Source organism: Oncorhynchus mykiss, chromosome 10 (assembly GCF_057628025.1).
Source record: "Oncorhynchus mykiss isolate SJ-2025 chromosome 10, ASM5762802v1, whole genome shotgun sequence".
Lineage (NCBI taxonomy): Eukaryota > Metazoa > Chordata > Actinopteri > Salmoniformes > Salmonidae > Oncorhynchus > Oncorhynchus mykiss.
Window position 1 is genome coordinate 84,885,771 of NC_143031.1, and position 25,465 is coordinate 84,911,235.

The following is a 25,465-nucleotide window of genomic DNA, read 5'->3' on the forward strand; positions in this document are numbered from 1 at the left end:
CAGACAGGACTGTTGCAGAGGTACTGAGACAGACAGGACTGTTGCAGAGGTACTGAGACAGACAGGACTGTTGCAGAGGTACTGAGACAGACAGGACTGTTGTAGAGGTACTGAGACAGACAGGACTGTTGCAGAGGTACTGAGACAGACAGGACTGTTGCAGAGGTACTGAGACAGACAGGACTGTTGCAGAGGTACTGAGACAGACAGGACTGATGCAGAGGTACTGAGACAGACATAACTGTTGCAAAGGTACTAAGAGAGGCAGGACTGTTGCAGAGGTACTGAGACAGACATGACTGTTGCAGAGGTACTGAGACAGACATGACTGTTGTAGAGGTACTGAGACAGACATAACTGTTGTAGAGGTACTGAGACAGACAGAACTGTTGTAGAGGTACTGAGACAGATAGGACTGTTGTAGAGATACTGAGACAGACAGGACTGTTGTAGAGGTACTGAGACAGATAGGACTGTTGTAGAGATACTGAGACAGACAGGACTGTTGTAGAGGTACTGAGACAGGACTGTTGTAGAGGCACTGAGACAGGACTGTTGCAGAGGTACTGAGACAGACAGGACTGTTGCAGAGGTACTGAGACAGACAGGACTGTTGCAGAGGTACTGAGACAGACAGGACTGTTACAGAGGTACTGAGACAGACAGGACTGTTGTAGAGGTACTGAGACAGGACTGTTGTAGAGGTACTGAGACAGACAGGACTGTTGCAGAGGTACTGAGACAGACAGGACTGTTACAGAGGTACTGAGACAGACAGGACTGTTGTAGAGGTACTGAGACAGGACTGTAGTAGAGGTACTGAGACAGACAGGACTGTTGTAGAGGTACTGAGACAGACAGGACTGTTGTAGAGGTACTGAGAAAGACAGGACTGTTGTAGAGGTACTGAGACAGACAAGACTGTTGCAGAGGTACTGAGACAGACAGGACTGTTGCAGAGGTACTGAGACAGACAGGACTGTTGCAGAGGTACTGAGACAGACAGGACTGTTACAGAGGTACTGAGACAGACAGGACTGTTGTAGAGGTACTGAGACAGACAGGACTGTTGCAGAGGTACTGAGACAGACAGGACTGTTGCAGAGGTACTGAGACAGACAGGACTGTTGCAGAGGTACTGAGAAAGACAGGACTGTTGCAGAGGTACTGAGACAGGACTGTTGTAGAGGTACTGAGACAGGACTGTTGCAGAGGTACTGAGACAGACAGGACTGTTGCAGAGGTACTGAGACAGACAGGACTGTTGCAGAGGTACTGAGACAGACAGGACTGTTGCAGAGGTACTGAGACAGACAGGACTGTTGCAGAGGTACTGAGACAGACAGGACTGTTGCAGAGGTACTGAGACAGACAGGACTGTTGCAGAGGTACTGAGACAGACAGGACTGTTGCAGAGGTACTGAGGGTTCCCTGGGTTTCAGCCCCCGCTCTTCCCGGAGTAAGAGAAAGTGGTCGGTGTACCCTTGGCCCAGATGTTGGTACGCTGTTGTCATACCTGGAAGAGAGCCCGGTCGGCTCTTCTCAAGACCACCTCCAGGTATCAACGACAAGCGGACCTCCCCCGTCTCGAGCAGAGGGTATGGCTTTTCACCCGAGATCTGCCTCTCCAGGTGTAGTCCCGCAAACTTTCACCCCGGTTTATCGGTCCTTTCCCCATCTCCAAGATCACTATCCCCTCTGCTGTTCGTCGTCTGTTGCCCCGTACCCTCCGAATACATCCTACTTTTCATGTTTCTAGGATCAAACCCATGTCTCACAGCCCTTTGTCTCCTGTTTCCAAAGCCGGAAAACCAGGTAGCGCCCATAGAGGGGGGGGGGGGGGGGGGGTACTGTCACACCCTGATCTGTTTCACATGGCTTTATGATTGTCTCCATGCCCCTCCAAGTGTCGCCCATCTTCCCCATTATCCCCAGTGCATTTATGCCTATGTTCTCTGTTCGTCTGTTGCTTGTTAACCTCTAGCGACGAGCAATCCCGTATCCGGGAGCGTAATCATAGCCTCAAGCTCATTACCATAACGCAACATTAACTATTCATGAAAATCGCAAATGAAATTAAATAAATATATTGGCTCACAAACACTGTCATCTCAGATTTTCAAAATATGCTTTTCAACCATAGCTACACAAGCATTTGTGTAAGAGTATTGATAGCTAGCATAGCATTAAGACTAGCATTCAGCAGGCAACATTTTCACAAAAACAAGAAAATCATTAAAATACAATAATTTACCTTTGAAGATCTGATGTTTTCAATGAGGAGACTCTCAGTTAGATAGCAAATGTTCAGTTTTTCCAAAAATATTATTTGTGTAGGAGAAATCGCTCCGTTTTGTTCATCACGTTTGGCTAAGAAAAAACCCCGAAAATGCAGTCATTACAACGCCAAACTTTTTTCCAAATTAACTCCATAATATCGACAGAAACATGGCAAATGTTGTTTAGAATCAATCCTCAAGGTGTTTTTCACATATCTATTCGATGATAAGTAATCCGTGCCAGTTGGGTTTCTCCTCGGAAGCAAATGGAAAAATACATGCAGGTGGAGATTACGCAATAATTGCAACGGAGGACACCAAGCGGCCACCTGGTAAATGTAGTCTCTTATGGTCAATCTTCCAATGATATGCCTACAAATACGTCACAATGCTGCAGACACCTTGTGGAAACGACAGAAAGTGTAGGCTCATTCCTGGCGCATTCACAGCCATATAAGGAGTCATTGGAGCACAGCGCCTTCAAAATCTGGGGCATTTCCTGTTTGAAATTTCATCTTGGTTTCGCCTGTAGCATCACTTCTGTGGCACTCACAGATAATATCTTTGCAGATTTGGAAACGTCAGAGTGTTTTCTTTCCAAAGCTGTCAATTATATGCATAATCAAGCATCTTTTCGTGACAAAATATATTGTTTAAAACGGGAACGTTTTTTTAATCCATAAATTAAAAGAGCGCCCCCTATATCGAATAAATTAATTTTGTTTGTCAAGTCTACCAGCGTTTTGCCCCTTTCTCCTGTCATTTCTAAAGTTCCTGTTTTCTAGATTTCTCGGTTTGACCATTCCTGCCCTGACCTGCCGTTCGGTACCTTGTCACATCACCCTGGATTATTGACCTCTGCCTGCCCTGACCCCGAGGCTACCTGCCATTTATGTACGTTGTCTTACCACCCTGGATTGTTGACCTCTGCCTAACCTGACCCCGAGGCTACCTGCCATTTATGTACATTGACTTACCATCCTGGATTATTGACCTCTGCCTGCGCCGACCCTGAGACGACCTGCCATTTATGTACATTGTCTTACCACCCGAGACTGTCTGCCGTTCTGTACCTTTTGGACTCTGATCTGGATTACTGACCTCTGCCTGGTCTTGACCTGCCTTTTTGCCTGCCCATTATTTTTGTAATAAACTTCTGTGACTTCGACACCTCTGCATCTGGGTCTTCTCCTGAAACGTGATTCCATAATATGCATGACATTTGGTTCTCTAGATGAGCTATTCTGAGTATAAACTTTCAGGTTTCATGTTAGAAGATTTCTGAAAGATTAAATTCACAAGATATCTAAAAGACAAATGGTATGCATCACAAAATGTAGATAAATTCACAATTTCTGTGTGACATTTGGTAATGTAACATTTGTAAGGTCAGGAAATCGGCAGATAAATGTTACCAGATTCACCAACACTAAGTTGTATATGTCAAATGTTTCTACAAGATAATAACCACTAGCATCACATAATCACTAACCACCACACATGTTCAGACTCACCTCAGCTGTGAGATGTAGGGCAGACACTGAAGGAAACTCCTCACTTCACTCTCTTCATCTGACCAGCCCTTCAGCTCTACTGGTTTCTTCTCTGGTTGGAGTTTCAGCACTTCTAGGAGGGGGGAGACGTTTCTCTTTCTGAGGTCTATGGACCAGACTGCAGGACTGGCTGACTGGTAAACTGGCTGTAATACTGGAAGGACACTCCTGCCTGTTTGAGTCTCATAGTCCTTCACATGCGAGTACAGATCCAGCAGGAAATCACATTTCTGATTGTTATAAACTTCAGACAGTGACAACACTTTCTCTACAGCTGTTTGTATGGTTCCTCTCTCATGGAGAGCTGCTTGAAGACACAGATTCAGTAGGAATGTCTTCTCTCTCTTTGTCCTCTCCAGATTATCCTTCAGCGGAGGAAATCTGAACAAACAGTTTAAAACACAGATGATATACAGGAGAGTGACGAGGACTGATATGAGTAACAGGGTTGGGGAACTGAAAACTAATAGCACCGTATGACTCCATCTTTTAAAACAATACAACTATGAATTGGAATTTTGTTCAATTTCAATTCCTACTGAATTAGAGTTTCTACAGCTTCTTCACATGTTAATGTATTAACAAGATAAAGACAGTGTAAAACATGAATACTATCTACACCAGGTCAGTGATATATGGACTCTTGTTGGATAAACTCACTCACCTCAGCTGTGAGATGTAGGGCAAACACTGAAGGACACTCCTCACTTCACTCTCTTCATCTGACCAGCCCTTCAGCTCTACTGGTTTCCTCTCTGGTTGGAGTTTCAGCACTTCTAGGAGGAGGGAGGCCTTTCTCTCTGAGAGGTCTATGGACCAGACTGCAGGAGCTGACTGGTAAACTGGCTGTAATGCTGGAAGGACACTCCTGCCTGTTTGAGTCTCATAGTCCTTCACATGTGAGTACAGATCCAGCAGGAAATCACATTTCTGATTGTGATATACTTTAGACAGCGACAACACTTTCTCTACAGTTGTTTGTATGGTTCCTCTCTCATGGAGAGCTGCTTGAAGGCACAGATTCAGTAGGAATGTCCTCTCTCTCTTTGTCCTCTCTTCAGGGGATTTTCTCTGACCCTGTGGTGGAGTAAATCTGCAAGAACAGTTTAACAACAAATAGATTAATATGTGAGAGATATGATATGCATTTCTGATGGTCACATTATGGTTGGTAAAATACAATGACTATCTTTCTAAACTCAACATTCACTTCAATTGTTCCTAAAAATCCTGACCACAAAGTAAGATTGCATCTTCTAAAAACAGTATGTGTATATTTAGGTCATTAATTTATTGCAGAAAGCTACAAACTTCCTCTCTAAAGGGAAATACAGGGACAGACAACTACAATCTCTGAACTGTACTGATCCAACTCACCTCAGCTGTGAGATGTAGGGCAGACACTGAAGGAAACTCCTCACTTCACTCTCTTCATCTGACCAGCCCTTCAGCTCTACTGGTTTCTTCTCTGGTTGGAGTTTCAGCACTTCTAGGAGGAGGGAAGCCTTTCTCTCTGAGAGGTCTATGGACCAGACTGCAGGAGCTGACTGGTAAACTGGCAGTAATGCTGGAAGGACACTCCTGCCTGTTTGAGTCTCATAGTCCTTCACATGTGAGTACAGATCCAGCAGGAAATCACATTTCTGATTGTGATATACTTCAGACAGTGACAACACTTTCTCTACAGTTGTTTGTATGGTTCCTCTCTCATGGAGAAGCACCACCTTCTGCATGATCTTGGTTTGTTTGAGATGGAAGAAATGTGTTCACCACTTCCTTGAAGAACCAATCTGATGTCTTCTTGATCTGTTCAGCTGGAACTAGACTGTTTACCAATCTAGTATTCCTCTCATTCAGAAGCCCACACAGGAAAGGAATTAAGTGTTTTGTGTGTTTCCATTCTTCAGTCGGGCACTTCTCGAGAACCTCTCTGATTTTGTCTGGATTCTGTAAGAGCCAAAGGGCACCAAAGAACTCCTGCATTGTGTAGTGGAGAAACGCAGAGCAAGTGTCTGATGCAGTGGGCTCAACCTTAACCATAAATGCCCCCAAGAAGGCAAAATGGACACTGCCTTCTTCACAACTCAGTGTTGTCAAGTTCATGTTTTTCTCATTTGTTGCATCAAAAGCAATTTCTGCCAAAGACAATATTTTCTCTCTGTTTTCTTTGAGATAAATGTCGATATCCTTACGTCGTCTGCCACTGTGTTTTTGGATGCAGTGACGGAGGATGTTAATGTACATCTTAGTTGTAGAACATGGCTGCTTAGAATCCGCTAGGGTAGAATAATAACTACAAGCAACAACCATTAGTGCGTACATTGGGACATGGCACAGACTGAACAACTCTAGGTTGTTTAACACACTGCTCAAGGAGTCAGGCTCAGCACTCAGCATCTGTGTTAAATAAGCCCTGATGGATTCATCGCTGAACCCTTTCACCTCCACTCTGAACCAGTCTGTGGGCCAGTCTGTCAGGAAGTCTTCCGATTGATCTGGTCTGCATGTGGTCACAATCTTTGCGTCAGGGAGGAGGTTCTCCACAAGGTCCTTTACTACCGACAGAGAGGAGAGGTCTGTGATTCCATCAAATATGATGACAACGTTTTCAGAGTTCTTCTTAATATCCTGTAACACTTCTTCTTTACTTTCGTTTGGCTCACTGTACATGTTAAAGAGAAGGTCCTCCAGGCTCATGGGTTTTCTGTGTGAAATGTCTCTCACCTCAAAATAAAACATGTAATCTAGTTCTCTGTGATCTTTCTCTGCCCAGAGGTTCAACATTTGATGGGATACTGATGTTTTTCCAATTCCAGGTTTTCCAACCAGGAGGATTTTTTCATGTGTTTTAAGCAGCTCAGTAGGGGATGTTTCCTTTTTGGCCAAGGGGATGAAGCTCTTTAGTTTTTTAGGCCGAGCTTTCTTGCATCTTTTGCTTTTCACTTTAATTTTAGAGTCAGATGAATGCACATGTGTATCTAACACAAGAGGGGTGTAAGAGAAAGTCCCCCCATTTCTACATCTATCTGGTAGGAGACTACAGCTATGTTTCCATGCACCCTCTGTGATCTTCCGTGCTTTACATTTCAGCTGTGTCTGATATCCGTGACAGGGTTTTGAACCTAAAATAAGGGTATTAAGGGAAGAGAGAGTAAATGCACTGTGCCAACAAATCAAAGCCAATCTAAAGGACGAGAGAAATCCAGGATAGAAAACTACAAGGATACACTGGTAGATCTTCATAGATTGAAGGGGATCTTTTGGGGATCAAATAAAATAAAATAAAATAAAATATTTTGGGGATAAATGGTCATCAAAAACAAGAAGGACCGAGGGGCAGTAAAAAACAAATTTAAAATGTCTTTATTATGATGGCATGTTTAACAGAATAACATCTATAAAAACTCTGACACGTTTTCAGCATAGCCTTCTTCAAGATGACACAGATCTCTACTGAACATGCCATCATAATGAAGGCTTTTTTTTACTTAATGAAAAGTGCATTGGTCGTCCTTGTTCTTGATGAACAATCTTAAAAGGTACATTAACCCCCGTGCGCTTCAAATAGCTTCCCCAGCAGCATGGAACCAAAGGAATGATGTCAAAAGTCTAAACCCTGTTGCACTAAATTAACCTACAATAATATTTGAAAGACACGTTTTAACAGGTATGCTATTTTCAGCCAATTGTATACTATATAGTGTACTAATAGGACACTATACAATCGCTTACCAACAAAGTAGTCTGTCATCTCTGGGTCGTCCTTGAAGGGGAAGTAGCTGATCCATTGCTTTAAGTCAGCGTTGTCTAAGGTCCTCTTCCTTGTGATGTCTAGAATCGTCAGTAACTCGTAGCATGCAACCTCTCCTTTGGCCGAGACCCAGTCCAGTATTTTTCTGGTTTGGTCAAAATGGTCAACTTCAGCCTGAATTTTACTGACTTCCTCCTCGTTAAGAACCTTGCGCTGGAACAGGTTTTCCACAATGAGGGGCAGATTCTTGAGCTTTCCAATGAGATGTTGCCTTCCATTTGTAATGTACTCTAAAGCAGATTGTCTTGTAGAAGCCATGTCTCAGGTTGTTAAAATCACTTCAACACGTTGGATCTCTGGAAGAAGACAGTACATATGTAGTCAGTCAACAGTAGAACAGTCAAGTAATGATTAGGTTTATTTATTAAATGAAACGTTTTATCCTATGTAAAATAAACATACCCCAACTACAGTGCCTTGCGAAAGTATTCGGCCCCCTTGAACTTTGCGACCTTTTGCCACATTTCAGGCTTCAAACATAAAGATATAAAACTGTATTTTTTTGTGAAGAATCAACAACAAGTGGGACACAATCATGAAGTGGAACGACATTTATTGGATATTTCAAACTTTTTTAACAAATCAAAAACTGAAAAATTTCCAGGTCTATGCCCAAACAGTTAGAGCTTCGAACTTAAAAAAAATTCATTTCTCCAGAAATAAGTCTCGCACTGTTGCCACCTGTTATAGACCCGCCTCAGCTCCCAGCTGTGCCCTGGACACCATGTGTGAATTGATTGCCCCCCATCTATCTTCAGAGTTTGTTCTGTTAGGTGACCTAAACTGGGAAATGCCAGTCCTACAATCAAACATAAATGCATAAATTATCAAGGAACCCACCAGGTACAACCCTAAATCCGCAAACATGGGCACACTCATAGATATTATCCTGATCAACTTGCCCTCCAAATACACCTCTGCTGTTTTCAATCAGGATCTCAATGATCACTTTCTCATTGCCTGCATCCGCTATGGGCCCTGGTTAAACGACCACCCCTCATCACTGTCAAACGCTCCCTAAAACACTTCTGCGAGCAGGCCTTTCTATTCGACCTGGCCCGGGTATTCTGGAAGGATATTGACCTCATCCCGTCAGTCGAGGAAGCCTGGTCGAACTTTAAAAGTAATTTCCTCACCATCTTAAATAAGCATGCCCTTTCAAAAAATGTAGATCTAAGAATAGATATAGCCCTTGGTTCACTCCTGACCTGACTGCCTTCGACCAGCACAAAAACATCCTGTGGCGGACTGCACTAGCATCGAATAGTCCCCGCGATATGCAACTTTTCAGGGAAGACAGGAACCAATACAAGCCGTCAGTCAGGAAAGCAAAGGCTAGCTTTTTCAAGCAGAAATTTGGATCCTGTAGCTCTAACTCCAAAAACGTTTGGGACACTGTAAAGTACATGGAGAATAAGATCTCCTCCTCCCAGCTGCCCACTGCACTGAGGCTAGGAAACACTGTCACCACCGATAAATCGAGAATTTCAAAAAACATTTCTCTACGGCTGGCCATGCTTTCCTCCTGGCTACCCAAACCCCTGTCAACAGCTCCGCATCCCCCCGCAGCTACGTGCTCAAACCTCCCCAGCTTCTCCTTCACCCAAAACCAGATAGCAGACGTTCCGAAAGAGCTGCAAAACCTGGACCCGTACAAATCAGTTGGGCTAGACAATCTGAACCCTTTCTTTCTAAAATGATCCGCCGCCATTGTTGCAACCCCTATTACTAGTCTGTTCAGCCTCTCTTTCATATCGTCCGAGATCCCTAAAGATTGGAAAGCTGCTGCGGTCATCCACCTCTTCAAAGGGGGAGACACTCTAGACCCAAACTGTTATAGACCTATATCCATCCTGCCCCACCTTTCTTAAGTCCTCGAAAGCTAATAAACAGATCACTGACCATTTCGAATCCCACCGTACCTTCTCCGCTGTGTAATCCATTTTTTGAGCTGGTTACGGGTGCACCTCAGCCATGCTCAAGGTCCTAAACAATTTCATAACCGCCATCAATAAAATACAGTAATGTGCAGCCGTCTTCATTGACCTGGCCAAGGCCTTCGACTCTGTCAATCACTGTATTCTTATCGGCAGACTCAATAGCCTTGGTTTCTCAGATGACTGCCTCGCCTGGTTCACCAACTACTTAGCAGACAGAGGTCAGTGTGTTAAGTCAGAGGGCCTGTTGTCTGGACCTCTGGCAGTCTCTATGGGGGTACCACAGGGTTAAATTCTCGGGCCGACTCTTTTCTCTGTATATATCAACGATTTCGCTCTTGCTGCAGGTGATTCCCTAATCAACCTCTATGCAGACAACACCATTCTGTATACATCTGGCCCTTCTTTGGACACTGTGCTAACTAACCTCCAAACGAGATTCAATTTCATACAACACTCCTTCCGTGGCCTCCAACTGCTCTTAAACGATAATAAAACCAAATGCATGTTTTTCAACCACTCGCTGCCTGTACCCACCCGCTCGACTAGCATCACTACTCTGGACGGTTCTGACAAGGAATATGTGGACTACAAATACATAGGTGTCTGGCTAGACTGTAAACTCTCCTTCCAGACTAATTTTAAACATCTCCAATCGAAAATTAAATCTAGAATCAGCTTACTATTTAGCAACAAAGCCTCCTTCACTCATGCCGCCAAAAATCCCTTCTTAAAACTGACTATCCTACCGATCCTCGACTTCGGCGATGTCATTTACAAAATAGCTTCCAATACTCTACTCAGCAAACTGGATGCAGTCTATCACAGTGCCATCCGTTTTATCACCAAAGCCCATTATTCCAGCCACCACTGCGACCTGTATGTTCTCGTCGGCTGGCCCTCGCTACATATAAGTCACCAGACCCACTGGCTCCAGATCATCTATAAGTCTCTGCTAGGTAAAGCTCCGCCTTACCTCAGCTCAGTCCGTAGCACGCGCTCCTGCAGGTTCATCTCACTGGTCATCCCCAAAGCCAACACCTCTTTTGGCCGCCTTTCCTTCCAGTTCTCAGCTGCCAGTGACTGGAACGAATTGCAAAAAAAAAAAAAAAAAAAAAAAAAAAAAGAATGATAACTGAAGCTGGAGACTTATATTTCCCTCACTAACTTTAAACATCAGCTATCTGAACAATTAACCGATCGCTGCAGCTGTACACAGCCCATCTGTAAATAGCCCACCCTATCTACCTACCTCATCCCCATATTGTTTTTATTTACTTTTCTGCTCTTTTGCACATCACCTTCTGCTCATCTATCACTCCAGTGTTAATTTGCTAAATTGTAATTACTTTGCTTCTATGGCCTATTTATTGCCTTACCTCCTCACGCCATTTGTACTCACTGTATATAGACTTCCTTTTTTATATTGTGTTATTGACTGTGCACTTGTTTATTCCATGTGTAACTCTGTTGTTGTTTGTGTCACACTGTTTAGCTTTATCTTGGCCTGGTCTCAGTTGTAAATGAGAACTTGTTCTCAACTGGCCTACCTGGTTAAATCTTCTCTCACTCAGTTTGACACAAACCCTTTCCTAACATGATAATACCTTGACAAAGTTGTTAAATAGCATGTTGTTACAGTGGGGAGAAGTATTTGAAACACTGCCGATTTTGTAGGTTTTTAATTTGTATTTTATTGCATGACATAAGTATTTGATACGTCAGAAAACCAGAACTTAATATTTGGTACAGAAACCTTTGTTTGCAATTACAGAGATCATACGTTTCCTGTAGTTCTTGACCAGGTTTGCACACACTGCAGCAGGGATTTTGGCCCACTCCTCCATACAGACCTTCTCCAGATCCTTCAGGTTGTCGCTGGGCAATACGGACTTTCAGCTCCCTCCAAAGATTTTCTATTGGGTTCAGGTCTGGCGACTGGCTAGGCCACTCCAGGACCTTGAGATGCTTCTTATGGAGCCACTCCTTAGTTGCCCTGGCTGTGTGTTTCGGGTCGTTGTCATGCTGGAAGACCCAGCCACGACCCATCTTCAATGCTCTTACTGAGGGAAGGAGGTTGCTGGCCAAGATCTCGCAATACATGGCCCCATCCATCCTCCCCACAATACGGTGCAGTCGTCCTGTCCCCTTTGCAGAAAAGCATCCCCAAAGAATGATGTTTCCACCTCCATGCTTCACGGTTGGGATGGTGTTCTTGGGGTTGTACTCATCCTTCTTCTTCCTCCAAACACGGCAAGTGGAGTTTACACCAAAAAGCTCTATTTTGTTTCATCAGACCACATGACCTTCTCCCATTCCTCCTCTGGATCATCCAGATGGTCATTGGCAAACTTCAGACGGGCCTGGACATGCGCTGCCTTAAGCAGGGGGACCTTGCGTGCGCTGCAGGATTTTAATCCATGATGGCGTAGTGTGTTACTAATGGTTTTCTTTGAGACTGTGGTCCCAGCTCTCTTCAGGTCATTGACCAGGTCCTGCCGTGTAGTTCTGGGCTAATCCCTCACCTTCCTCATGATCATTGATGCCCCACAAGGTGAGATCTTGCATGGAGCCCCAGACCGAGGGTGATTGACCGTCATCTTGAACTTCTTCCATTTTCTAATAATTGCGCCAACAGTTGTTGCCTTCTCACCAAGCTGCTTGCCTATTGTCCTGTAGCCCATCCCAGCCTTGTTCAGGTCTACAATTTTATCCCTGATGTCCTTACACAGCTCTCTGGTCTTGGCCATTGTGGAGAGGTTGGAGTCTGTTTGATGGAGTGTGTGGAAAGGTGTCTTTTATACAGGTAACGAGTTCAAACAGGTGCATTTAATACAGGTGGAGAACAGGAGGGTTTCTTAAAGATAAACTAACAGGTCTGTGAGAGCATAAGAATGTAAGAATTCTTACTGGTTGGTAGGTGATCAAATACTTATGTCATGCAATAAAATGCAAAGGATTTACTTAAAAATCATACAATGTGATTATCTGGATTTTTATTGTAGATTCCGTCTCTCACAGTTGAAGTGTACCTATGATACAAATTACAGACCTCTACTTGCTTTGTTAGTAGAAAAACCTGCAAAATCGGCAGTGTATCAAATACTTGTTCTCCCCACTGTACATATTCTTTCGAGATTAGAAAGTTTGTCAGATATGTTACATACCTGTAATTGTAAAAATAACGGATACAAATTCACATCTGCAAAGTTCTGGCTCTTTCTTTATTCTGAAGAATGTTGGTTGCGCTTTGCCAGAACTTGCTGTTTGTCCTGCTACCGCAGTGCAACAAGGCCTGATCAACTCACTAATGCTAAAGTATGTAGAATATACCATTTAGATTAATTAAGACATAATTAACATAACCACATTGGTTTAAAAAATAATAATACAGGGATATCTGTTTTTATTGACTTTGTTTTCAACCCATTTACACTCTCCCCTCCTCTCTTTGATGACTCCTGGAATCTATTGGTTTGTCTATAGTCAAGTCAATGTCTAGTCAGCGTCTAGCATGTCCAGACAAGTGCTGTTCCTTCATGCCAGTAACACTGGATAAGTCATCATGTTTCCAGGCACCATGTAAGAATAGAGCACAATTGCGTTTGCTGCTTGTCTCCATGACTGGTATGACGGTTGACCCAGACTCTCATAGCTGAACATGTCTCTGGGCCTTCGAGTGTGCGTGGACTTTCTCACAGGTAAGTCTCCCTTTCCATTGACCTCTTGCCTGCAGTTCATCCTCCACTCCAGGCTGTTCAGGTCCTTCAGACTGTTCCTGGATCTGCTCTATTTACTGTGCCACTGTAGAACTCCTGAGAAGTAGCTTGTAGTCTGGTACGCCACGCTGGTTGTATTGGTTGTGGTCTGAAATCACTCTGATGGACCCGAGGGCTGTGCTGGTAAATATAATAGAATTTCTTCTTCATCTGTCAGATTCTTGGTCAATCTTGTTACTGTTTGTTGTCAGTTTTGTTTGTCTTGGTGTTTTCACAGGTTTGGTTGGAGTGTCTTGATGCACTTGCTAGTCATTTATAGGTAACAGGAGGTTCTGGTGCAGCACACAAAAAGTTGTCTCCAGAGTCTGACTGGATCTAATACACTAGACACCTCTCTAATTCTTACCACAACTCTGTGTAGTGTCTTCTCACAGTAAGCACAGAGTTTCCCCGCGGGCCACCTCTTTCTGATAGGTTCCTCGCAAGGACTAGATCACCTGGCTGAAAAGTTTCACCTTTGACCCCTACGTTGTAGTTCTTCTCTTTTCGCTGAGGACTTTTGACTGTTCTCAGAAGCCATTGTGTGTATCTTAGATCTTTGTTGCCCACTTCTCTGCATATTTTTTGTTGGGTTCTTGTCACTGTCTCTGGTTCGAGGTTGAACAGTAGGTCGATAGGAAGGCATGGGGCTCTGCCATACTGGAGGATAAATGGCGATTATCCCCATTGCCTCGTACAATTATAGGCATGGATGATGTTTGGTAGATGGTCTTTCCACTCTGTCTTCTTCTCTTCTTGCAGAGTATGGAGCATCTGTAGGAGTGTTCTATTCATTCTTTCCACAGGGTTCCCTTGGGTAATTTGAGAGTGAGATCCTTGCAAGCTGCTGGAGTCTCTGGAACAGGTTGTTCTTGAACTCTCGCCCTCTGGTGATGGTGAAGCTTACTAGGATAGCCAAACCGAGGAATGAAGTCTTGGAAGATCTTCTCGGCTACAGTTTTTCCTGACTTGTTCTTCGTTGGGTAGGCCTGTGCAAAGCGTGTGAAATGATCGACAAGTACAAGAATATATTCATAGCCTATGTCTGAAGACTGTTGACACCTTGAGGAAGCTATAGGAAAAGGAATCTGGTTGATATCCCTTTAAATGGAGCAATGGGAGGCTATGGAACATGGAGTTTTCAAAATAGAAGCCACTTCCTGGTTTGATTTTTCTCAGGGTTTCGCCTGCAATATCAGTTCTGTTATACTCACAGACAATATTTTTACAGTTTGGGAAACTTTAGAGTATTTTCTATCCTAATCCGTCAATTATAAGTAGATTCGTGCATCTGGTCCTGAGAAATAGCCCGTTTACTTTGGGTACGTTATTTTTATAGTGCCCCCTAGCTTCAAGAAGTTAAGTGGTGACATTTGGATAAATAGTGATGTGGAGCAGAGGAGAGAGAAGAGGTTGAAGTCCCTTGGGGCTGATGCAGCCAAATGTTTTAAAATAACAAATGATTAATTTGGCGCAGTTACCAGTCAATCATCTCAGCATAGTGAGCCTGAAGGCACTGGCAGCAGAGAGGAGAGAGAGCAGCGATACCAGTTCAACTTTTAGTCAAGAGTTTTGCAGCTGAAGCGGTAAGACAGAAGACAATAGGGATAAGGTAAGCAATGTTTGGGTTTGGCTAGCTGGCTATTTAGTTATATCGGATGCCTTTTGTTGAAACAAGCGCTCATCAATGTCACTTTTCATGAACTGACAAATCACAGCCTGGATGAGGCGGGACATTAAAAGAATGTTGACGCGATACAGCAACTTCAGAAACGTTGAACTCATCCTTCTGCATGAATGGTTCTGATTACTGACAAGTTAGTACAAGTTAGTACTTACCATTAACAAACTGGAGACGACCTACCAATTGAGACCATTTTTAATGAGGATTTAATAATGGAAACAAAACAAAAACGATAAATGTTGGTTGTGTATTTCTTGAACTGCTGTATTGTCCAATTGGAATTAATATTATACTAGTTTTATATAGTATACTATAATGTTAAATTATATGAATATACTAACATTATATAATTAATATTATACTCGTTGTATATAGTATACTATTATATTAAATTCTATGAATATACTAACATTATATAATTAATATAATACATTACACTGTATTTTTTTGTGAAGAATCAACAACAAGTGGGACACAATGTTAAGGCTACCTGCATTTTTTTTTAACCTTTATTTAACTAGGCAAGTCAGTTAAGAACAAATTCTTATTTACAACCCCGGCCAAACCTGGATGATGCTGGGCCAATTGTGCGCCGCCCTATGGCGGATACAATCACTACTGGATGTGATGCAGCCTGGATTCGAACCAGGGCCTGCAGTGTCACCTCTTGCACTGAGATGCAGTACCTTAGACCGCTGCGGCACACGGGAGCCCAATTTGACATTGTGCTATTTTGCTGAACACTAGACGCTTTCATTTTATTTTGGCAGTGAAACGAGGATACTTAGACAAGAAAAAAACAGAACAGAACCCAAGGAGGTTCTACCTCTCTGATTAAAACATAGGACCAGCTCAAGAGTTGTAGCTACGCTGCCTCGGCAGAAGGTAAGCGGTCAGAAGCAGATCATAAGAGAATGTCAGAAAAAAGACAACCATCTAGCCTGCTAGCTAACGTTAGCATATAAGATACAACTTATTCATACACAGCTGATTAGTTAGCTGATCAGATTGAAGATGGGAAGAGCCAGACAGAGTAATATTTCCATGTGGAACCAGTTGAATACAACTATCTACCCTGCTAGCTAATGTTAGCATATAAGATACATCTTCTTCATGCATAGCTGAATAGTTAGCTGATCAGATTGAAGATGGGAAGAGCCAGACAGAGTAATATTTCCATGTGGAACCATTAGAAAATAAGCAAATTAATTGGACCAAAGCCTTTCCTGAATTTTATAAGATAAGCATTGATTATAAAAAAAAAATAGTAGCGCAAAGAGTTATGGGATATTATAATCATCTTGTCTTAACCTGTCCATTCTGAGCCATGGGTACACTCAAATTGGCCGCCAGTCCACCCATTATGACGTCATTGACTTGAATGGAGAAGTTCTTCTATTCATTCTTGTTTCTATGGTTACCCCTATATAGGACGCTGCACATGCGCGCATTGGCGTCCTCCGTGGCTACAATGCAGAGCCTCGAAAATTACGGACAACATTTTGTAGGGAGGTAGGTTACTTGTTTCCGAAAATCGTGTTATTGATAATCTGTAACTCCTTGTCTGTCGGTCCGGATTCTATCATGTGTGGATATCTGTAGACCTATAGAAACAGTCTGAACCGAACTTTTCTCCAAACCGGCACATTGGCTGTGGTATTCAGCGCACAATACGCGCTTCCTCGTATCTTAATACAGCCAAGTTATAGATGGCGGTTTGGAGAAAAGTTCGGTTCAGACGGTTTCTATCAAGATATCCACACACAATCCGGTCCGACGGACAACGGATTATAGATACATATGCCTTCAGTAACAGGGTTTCCGGGAACAAGTAGGCTACCCCCCTAAAGAATTCAATTGTTATTTTCCGGGCTCCGCATTGTAGCCACCTACTGTCGGACGCCAACGCGCTGCGTCCTATATAGGGCTATACTGCGCACTGATGAGGTATTTATAAGGTATATTCTTCAAGAATCGTTCAATGAAATGGCCACAGTTATATTGCAGATTGTTACCTAGTTTATCGTTTAACCGTCTCTCTTTCCGCCTGAGTGGAGACTAGCAGGATTCATCCTAACGTGGATCAGTGGATGACAATACAACCTGATATTATATTATTTAGGATATAAGGAAACAAATCAAACTAGTCCTATAGACAACTAAATGTACTGGACAGATTTATGGACTGCAGATCCTTTGACAATTCGTCTGACTCAATTTCTCGACCTTTTTATAAAGTTTAGTCTAGACCAACTCAAATGTAGCAAGTAGAACTTTCATTTAACAGGTTATTATGATAAATTGTTTGAAAACCCTTACCTTGTGTCTCTGAAATCTGTCTCTGCTGCAGTGGCCTTGTATGTAGCTATACCTATTTTACTTTCACTTATATTTCCGTGTAAAAAAAAAAACATTGTTGGGGGCGGTTCAGTAAGACGCAACATTTTTGAACGTTCAGATAGAAATACACGATGTAGGACAAACATATCTCTGACATTTAGAATAAGGAATCACGTCCGCTCTATTCTTGTCATTTCTATCGGCATCATTCGACAGCGTTTGGCTCCTGAAACTGGTTTGTTGTAGTAATCACCAGCAGGAACGTTGTCTCGTACTTTACATGGGTATGTTCAATCGTGCAGATCGTAGCACAACGTGTTGCAACAAAAACGAGTGTTTCTCACTGGACAAGTTCAGGTTAGTCCCTTAGTGTTTCGGACGGTTTCTGTTCGTTTGGTTCCTAATGAATACACCTCAGGGCAACGCCAAACGTTGCCGAATGTTTCAGATTTAATTACCAGATATAGAGCCGACCTGAATCACTATTTTAAATGTCAGAGAGGGATGTTTGTTCATAACATCTGAATGTTACACAACGTTGGGTCCTGTTCAGCGAACATTCCGCAGTTAGTTTAGTCCCGGGCAATGACTATCATTTCATTCATGCATTATGAATGAAGCCTGTCGCTTGGTCGGTCTTTTAAAAAGCTATAGGAGTTAGAATCTTAATGACGTGTAAACTATGGTGCGGAACTTGTCTCTGGAGGTTCCTAGCTGCTTGCTGAATGAATTACAGCAGAGAGCAGTCAGTGGTCTGTTGTAGTCTGAGTCTGATGATATAACTTAGAAGCTTCCGTAGTTTAACATCCAGTCTGTTCTAGAAGGACACTTCATGCACTATTATAACACGTTCTAGTTTATAAAGTCTGAATGATCAGTTTCAGCTAAATACAGTCCCTCCTCTATTGCAGTTAGCCTGCCCAACACTATCAGGCTACGACACGGTTATTCATTTGGAGACTAAGAAAGTATTTTGCGTGAGAATGCGTGAGATATAAGAGGTGTGCCATGATCAGAGGGTCAAATGCCTGAATCACCGCCAATGGGTGAGAGTTGGGAGCTCTGTTATGACAGGTGTAGGGCATGTCTCACCACCAATGGGTGAGAGATGCCAGCTCTGTTATGACAGGTGTCCGTAACTGCGCTCATGAGGTTTTTCTATTCTAAAAATCAGTTGCCATTCAACAGTTGTAAATACTGCAGATTGTAGGTCTACCGTTCATAGTTGTTCGTCCTCTCTCCCTCTCCCGCCTGAGCGGACAGCGGAGACTCGCAAGTTTCATTCTGATGTGGATCTGTGGATCAGTGGACCAGTGTGGCGTGAGCAGCAATAGTGTAATCGGCAGTTCGCCTTCAAAATAAAAGTCCCCCATTGTAACTGATGCAAACAGATATATAGAGAAAAAATGCCCCAATTGGACAATATTGCTAAACAATGTTGGCATGTTGCTGTATAAATTCTAAGACAGTAATATTTGTGTAATTTCACCAAATAACTGGTTCTGTTGGTGTCACTGATTAGGCTGATACCCCATTTCCGTTTCAAATCCACTGGTTAGGCTGTACATTTAAGAATGCCCCCAATGCAATTCTGGGGCAGGGACGTGTTGGGGAACCATGGTGTGGGCTGTATATAGTCTACATTCTCTAGAGAAACCCTGGTGTGGGCTGTATATAGGCTACATTCTCTAGAGACACCATGGTGTGGGCTGTATAAATGCTATATTCTCTAGATAAACCCTGGTGTGGGCTGTATATAGTCTACATTCTCTAGAGAAACCCTGGTGTGGGCTGTATAAAGGCTACATTCTCTAGAGAAACCCTGGTGTGGGCTGTATATAGGCTACATTGTCTAGAGAAACCCTGGTGTGGGCTGCACTGTTGGTTAAGGGCTTGTAAGTAAAGCATTTCGCCTTAAAGTCTACACTTGTTGTATTCGGCGCATGTGACTAATAAAGTTTGATTTATTTGAATGTTATTTATCTGGCATCTATTGGTAAAGACAACAAGTTAGAACTTCTAAGTTTCCAAGAAATGGAACGTTCCAAAAGGAGATTCCGTTGACATCATTGACCTAATATGGTGCTTCCTGGTAAATGGGCGGGTCCGGCTTTCCCGAGATCTGCCTGTCAGAGTCTTCAACAAACAACTTTTACATCGTCATGAAAAGAAACACACTTGGGGTGGGATCGCTTTCATACCAGCAATAACTTGAAAGTGATTATTTAGTATCTACTAGTAATGATTTCAACCTTTAGAGAAAACACTGTGACAAACACCAATCATGTGCCTCATGGGACATTTATTAAAAACACAAACAAAATATTCATAAATTATTTAAATGGTCAAAAAATTTAAACATTTGGGAGGTTTTTCTGTTTTGATATCAGAAAAGACTTAAAACGTTTTTTGTTTAATTTTATTTTGAAATAGACGAGTCCCAACACATTTAACAAGTGTTTCAAGTCTGAGCTAATTTCCAACACTTGGTTGTTATGGAAACAAAAGGAAAGAAAGACATCAACTGATCAAATCACACTTTATTAGTCACATGAATACAGGTGTAGGACTGACAGTGAAATGCTGAATACAACAGGTATAGTAGACCATACAGTGAAATGCTGAATACAACAGGTATAGTAGACCATACAGTGAAATGCTTACTTACAAGCACTTAACCAACAATGCAGTATTAAGAAAATACCACAACAAAAGTAAGAGAAAAGAATAACAAATGATTAAAGAGCAGCAGTAAATAACAATAGCGAGGCTATATACCGGTGGTAGTGGTACAGAGTCAATGTGCGGTTAGTAGGTAGATAATTATGTAATTGAGGTTTTCAACCTCACACTTTTGGGCTGGATGTTTCAATATGTAGTTAATTCATGCATAATCACTGTCTTACCTCAAAAAGCCACAAAAATCCCAAGTTGGAAAGCGACAATTTGTTGAAACTGTGCCGCGCCATTTCCCTCCATTTTCCCTCCATTTCCCCTCCATTTTCCCTCCATTTCCCCTCCATTTCCCCTCCACATGGGAAGTGTATCATTTCAAATCCAAAGTGCTGGAGTAAAGAGCCAAAACAAATGTTTTTGTAGAAAAGTGAGTAGAAATACTTTGACCTCACTGTACATGAATACATGCCTGTCATATGGAAACATAAAATCAAAGAGAAAGTTCCATAATATTCATTTGATTTTGTATTGTGGCGTAAGAATCAGAATTAGTTATATAACGTCGATAATTAAGATGTCTTATCTGCATAATGTGCTTATATGATGTACTTGTTCTTAGGATGTATTCCTTCAGACTCAGGTGTTGGTAGTTGCACTTCCTCCCTCAGCTGGGGCTCAGCCCAGAGAGGGGAGAAGTCAGGTTCTAAATCATATGATTAATTAACCAATTACTGCCTGAACGTGTCTTTATCTATTCTAAACCATGTGAATGGATGGCGAGATGGGGTTTTACTTGAGATGGGAGTATCTGGAGTTGACAATTGATTTATGACATAGGATGAGTTGGTGTTTTTGCGCTATGAAGGACCAGGAATGAGATTGGAACCTCGTCTTAGGGACCAAACCGAGCGAAAATAACAACATTTATAGCAAATGCTATCCGGCTACGGGATACTCCTTTCTCATTTAACAACTCTCACCTTGTGACCCGTTCCAAACATCTGTGGTTTGTTATCTTGTTATGGCTGGGGGCAGTAATGAGTACTTGGATGAATAAGGTGCCAGAGTACACTGCCTGCTACTCAGGCCCAGTTGCTCATATATGCATATCATTAGAATATTTGGCTAGAAAACACTCTGAAGTTTCTAAAACTGTTTGAATGATGTCTGTGAGTATAACAGAACTCATATGGCAGGCAAAAACCTGAGAAAAATCCAACCAGGAAGTGGGAAATCTGAGGTTTGTAGTTTTTCAACTCATTGCCTATCAAATATACAGTGTCTATGGGGTCATATTGCACTTCCTAAGGCTTCCACTAGATGTCAACAGTCTTTAGAACCTTGTTTGATGCTTCTACGGTGAAGGAGGGGGGGAAAGGAGCTGAATGAGTCAGAGGTCTGCCAGAGTGGCATGAGCTGGTCACGCACGTTCACCTGAGAGTTAGCTTGCGTTCCATTGCATTTCTACAGACAAAGGAATTCTCCGGTTTGGAACATTATTGAAGATTTATGATAAAAACATCCTAAAGATTGATTCTATACTTCGTTTTACATGTTTCTACGAACTGCAATATGACTTTTCTCCTGAACTTTTGCCTGGACTTGCCCGCGCATCGTGAGTTTGGATTGTGTACTAAACGCGCAAACAAAAAGGAGGTATTTGGACATAAATGACTTTATCAAACAAATCAAACATTTATTAAACTGGGATTCTTGGGAGTGCATTCTGATGAAGATCACCAAGGTAAGTGAATATTTATAATTCTATTTCTGACTTTGTTGACTGCACAACATGGCGGATATCTGTATGGCTTGTTTTGGTCTCTGAGCGCTGTACTCAGATTGTAGCATGGTGTGCTTTTTCGGTAAAGCTTTTTTGAAATCTGACACAGTGGTTGCATGAAGGAGAAGTTTATCTAAAGTTCCATGCATAACAGTTGTATCTTCTATATATGTTTACTATGAGTATTTCTGTCAATTGATATGTCTCTCTGCAAAATCACCGGATGAACATAACGCGCCAATGTAAACTCAGATTTTTGGATGTAAATATGAACAAAACATACATGTATTGTGTAACATGAAGTCCTATGAGTGTCATCAGATGAAGATTATCAAAGGTTAGTGATTAATTCTATCTCTATTTCTGATTTTTGTGACTCCTCTCTTTGGCTGGAAAAATGGCTGTGTTTTTCTGTGACTAGGTGCTGACCTAACATAATCATTTGGTGTGCTTTCGTCGTAAAGCCTTTTTGAAATCGGACACTGTGGTGGGATTCACAACAAGCTTATCTTTAAAATGGTGTAAAATACTTGTATGTCTGAGGAATTTTAATTATGAGATTTCTGTTGTTTTGAATTTAGCGCCCTGCACTTCCACTGGCTGTTGTCAAGTCGATCCCATTAGCGGGATCTAAGCCATAAGAAGTTATGTAGAATAAGGGGGTCTTAGGATCTTTGCTATAAAATATCTAAGTAGCCTTTGTGTTATGGCCTTCAACGAATCATCTGAGGGTGATTCCAGCCATCGCTATTGCAGAGCTCTCACTGACAAAGATACATTTTAAGCATGACTCTGACTTGTGTGATGAGTTTGTCTCTCCTCATTAATTATTACACAAATTAACAGTTCTACTGAGTATAAACGTTGAAGTTTCATGTTTCAAGATTTGTCAAAGATAAAATTCTGAGTTCAAGAAAAAAAAAAAGACAAATGTTTAGCATCACATAATTTTGAAAATAATCGCTATTGTCTGACATCTGGTAATGCAACATCTGTTATGTCAGGAATTTGTTTGATAAATGTTACCAGATTCACCATAATTTGAAGCTGTTTCTACAAGATAATAACCACTGGCATCACATAATCACCAACCACCACACATGTTCAGACTCACCTCAGCTGTGAGATGTAGGACAGACACTGAAGGAAACTCCTCACTTCACTCTCTTCATCTGACCAGCCCTTCAGCTCTACTGGTTTCTTCTCTGGTTGGAGTTTCAGCACTTCTAGGAGGAGGGAGGCCTTTCTCTCTGAGAGGTATATGAACCAGACTGCAAAAAAATTAAAAATAAAAGTTAATCTATATTTTAGTTTAAAGTGTGATTTAAACATTAGTCATATTAACACTAATATACTGTATAGACACATAACAAAACAAGTAGCTACATAGAGTCATTAACACTAATAAACATGTAGATACATAGAGTCATTAACACTAATAAACATGTAGCTACATAGAGTCATATTAACACTAATAAACATGTAGCTACATAGAGTCATATTAACACTAATAAACATGTAGCTACATAGAGTCAATAACACTAATAAACATGTAGCTACATATAGTCATTAACACTAATAAACATGTAGCTACATAGAGTCATATTAACACTAATATACTGTATAGACACAGTCATATTAACACTAATATACTGTATAGACACATAGAGTCATTAACACTAATAAACTGTATGTAGGAATGAGAAGATTACAAACAGAGTGTTTGTAATGCTTCATGGTGGAGAGGAATGGATCTTCATCCTCCAGGGAGGTCAGAGTGAAACACAGTACCCTGTCTGTCTGTGAATCTAGAAGGACTGTCTCCAGCTCCTTCTCAGATTTCACTATGGGGAGGTTATTGGTTTTGCAAATGTTAACAGCATTCACCTCAGCTTCCTTATTGTGAAGCCAGTGGTCTAAAGCCTGAGGAGTGAACGGTGACTGATCGTGTTTCTTCAGAATCTCTCTGAACCACAACAAACCTGATTCACCATTTTCTCTAATGAACTCTGTGGCTTTGGCCAGTATTTTCTGAAACTCCACCTGATACTCTGACAGTATCTGTGAAAACTGTGTCAGTTTGTCCTTAGCATAAGGGAACCATTTAAATCACATAGGCATTGGTGTGGTCTGACATCGTGTCCTGGCACCTCATTGTGACCCGTCTCAGGTGTTCCAGAACATTCTCAGCTCTGAGCAGCAGGTCTTCACTGATCTCAAATGCAACACAAGCCGCTGCATGGTCCAGATTCGTCAGAGGGTACAGCCAGACACGAACAGGCACTGCTTTCTCTCCTCGCTGCCCCAGATGCTTTGGCAGGGACTGGTACACCTCTACTGCTGTGTGATAATCCATTGTGGTTGTAGGGTTTACGTCACTGTGTAAGGTGCATTGATACAACAAACTGTTTACTTTCTCGGAGTCTGTCAAACTTGAGAATATATCTTCTGAATTGAAGGTGTTGAACATCTTCTTAATTACATCTAGCATCTTGGTTTTCTCTCGTCTTGCATTCCTTTGTCTGTTGATGTGTTTGCTGTCAAAGATAAAGAATGCTTGCGCTCCATAGAGAACAGCCATGACCACATGAGTTGCCTTTCGTTGTGTTCTGACTGTCTCCTCCTGAAGCACCCTGTGACTGAGCATGTCCAGTCTGGTAGTGGTTCTGTACTGTAGAGTGACCCGGTCCTGCAGTGTGGACTGAACAGGATAGTTCAGGTATCCAGCAGCACCTCCAACCTCCACCAGTCCAGACAGGACACTGGCTCTGAGAGGAGTGGTCACATCTGGAGCCCTGAATCTGTCCTGTAAGGAGTCTCCTTCAATACACTTCACCTCTGTGTGAGGCCGAGGTAGAGACTGACGCATGAAGGCTATTGTACTGTCATCCCAAAGACTGACATCTAAGGAGATAAAATTATATTACATTCACTGCAGAACTTCACAATATATCACAATACATATTTCACAATATGAACTATTCACAAGACAAACTATAAAGTCAAGCACTCAACAAAATGGATACCTTTGCTAGCCCAGCGCTGACGCAGTCCATGCTTTTAAACATTAGATAAAACAGCCGTCTTTAAACTATGCACTCTTCACACATACCTGAGCAAAACAATAACTACATCCACAACACTTTGAAGTCTTTAAAACTGGAAAAGCATACAGTACCTGAACAAAATGAGTCACTGTGCCAGTCATACAACATCCCAAGATCTAAGGAACGACCGAGGGCAGCCACCACAAAACGGTCTGTTGTCCAGGTAACTGGTAACCTTAACTTCTTTGGGATAGGGGGCGGTATTTTGAAGTCCGGATGAAAAGCATGCCCAAAGTAAACGGCCTGTTACTCAGGCCCATAAGCTAGGGCATGCATATAATTGGTAGATTTGGATGGAAAACACTCGACAGTTTCCAAAACTGTTAAAATAATGTCTATGAGTTTAACAGAACTGATTTGGCAAGCGAAAACCTGAGAAAAATCTATCCAGGAAGTTGGAAATTTTATTTTTATTTTTGTAGATTTCTATTGAACACCTTGTACAATATCCATTGACTTAGGACTCAAATTGCACTTCCTATGCCTTCCACTTGATGTCAACAGTTTTTAGAAATTGTTTCAGGCTTGTATTCTGAA

At 42.0% G+C, this 25,465-nt stretch overlaps 2 protein-coding genes across 2 annotated transcripts in view; both read right to left on the reverse strand.

Annotated features, from left to right (window-relative positions):
• Positions 1-17,644, reverse strand: part of LOC110513755 (uncharacterized) — a gene marked incomplete at its 3' end in the record, with an annotated part of 32,674 nt that extends 15,030 nt beyond the window's left edge. The window contains exons 1-6 of the mRNA XM_090188579.1: positions 17,342-17,644; positions 10,557-10,663; positions 7,565-7,939; positions 5,210-6,954; positions 4,497-4,925; positions 3,794-4,213 (exon numbers count right to left, since the gene is read on the reverse strand). Of these exons, the coding sequence (XP_090044705.1) occupies positions 3,794-4,213; positions 4,497-4,925; positions 5,210-5,565 (1,205 nt within the window). The remainder of the gene's footprint in view (positions 1-3,793; positions 4,214-4,496; positions 4,926-5,209; positions 6,955-7,564; positions 7,940-10,556; positions 10,664-17,341) is intronic.
• A 6,281-nt stretch (positions 17,645-23,925) lies between these two features.
• Positions 23,926-24,837, reverse strand: LOC118966661 (neoverrucotoxin subunit beta-like). Its single transcript, XM_036989403.2, has one exon. The coding sequence runs from the start codon at positions 24,688-24,690 to the stop codon at positions 23,926-23,928; it is 765 nt and encodes a 254-aa protein (XP_036845298.1). The 5' UTR covers positions 24,691-24,837.
• Between the last annotated feature and the right edge of the window lie 628 nt (positions 24,838-25,465).

Coding starts and splice junctions, on each gene's coding strand:
- LOC118966661 (XM_036989403.2), bottom strand. CDS start 24,690: ATGCGTCAGTCTCTACCTCGGCCTCACACAGAGGTGAAGTGTATTGAA.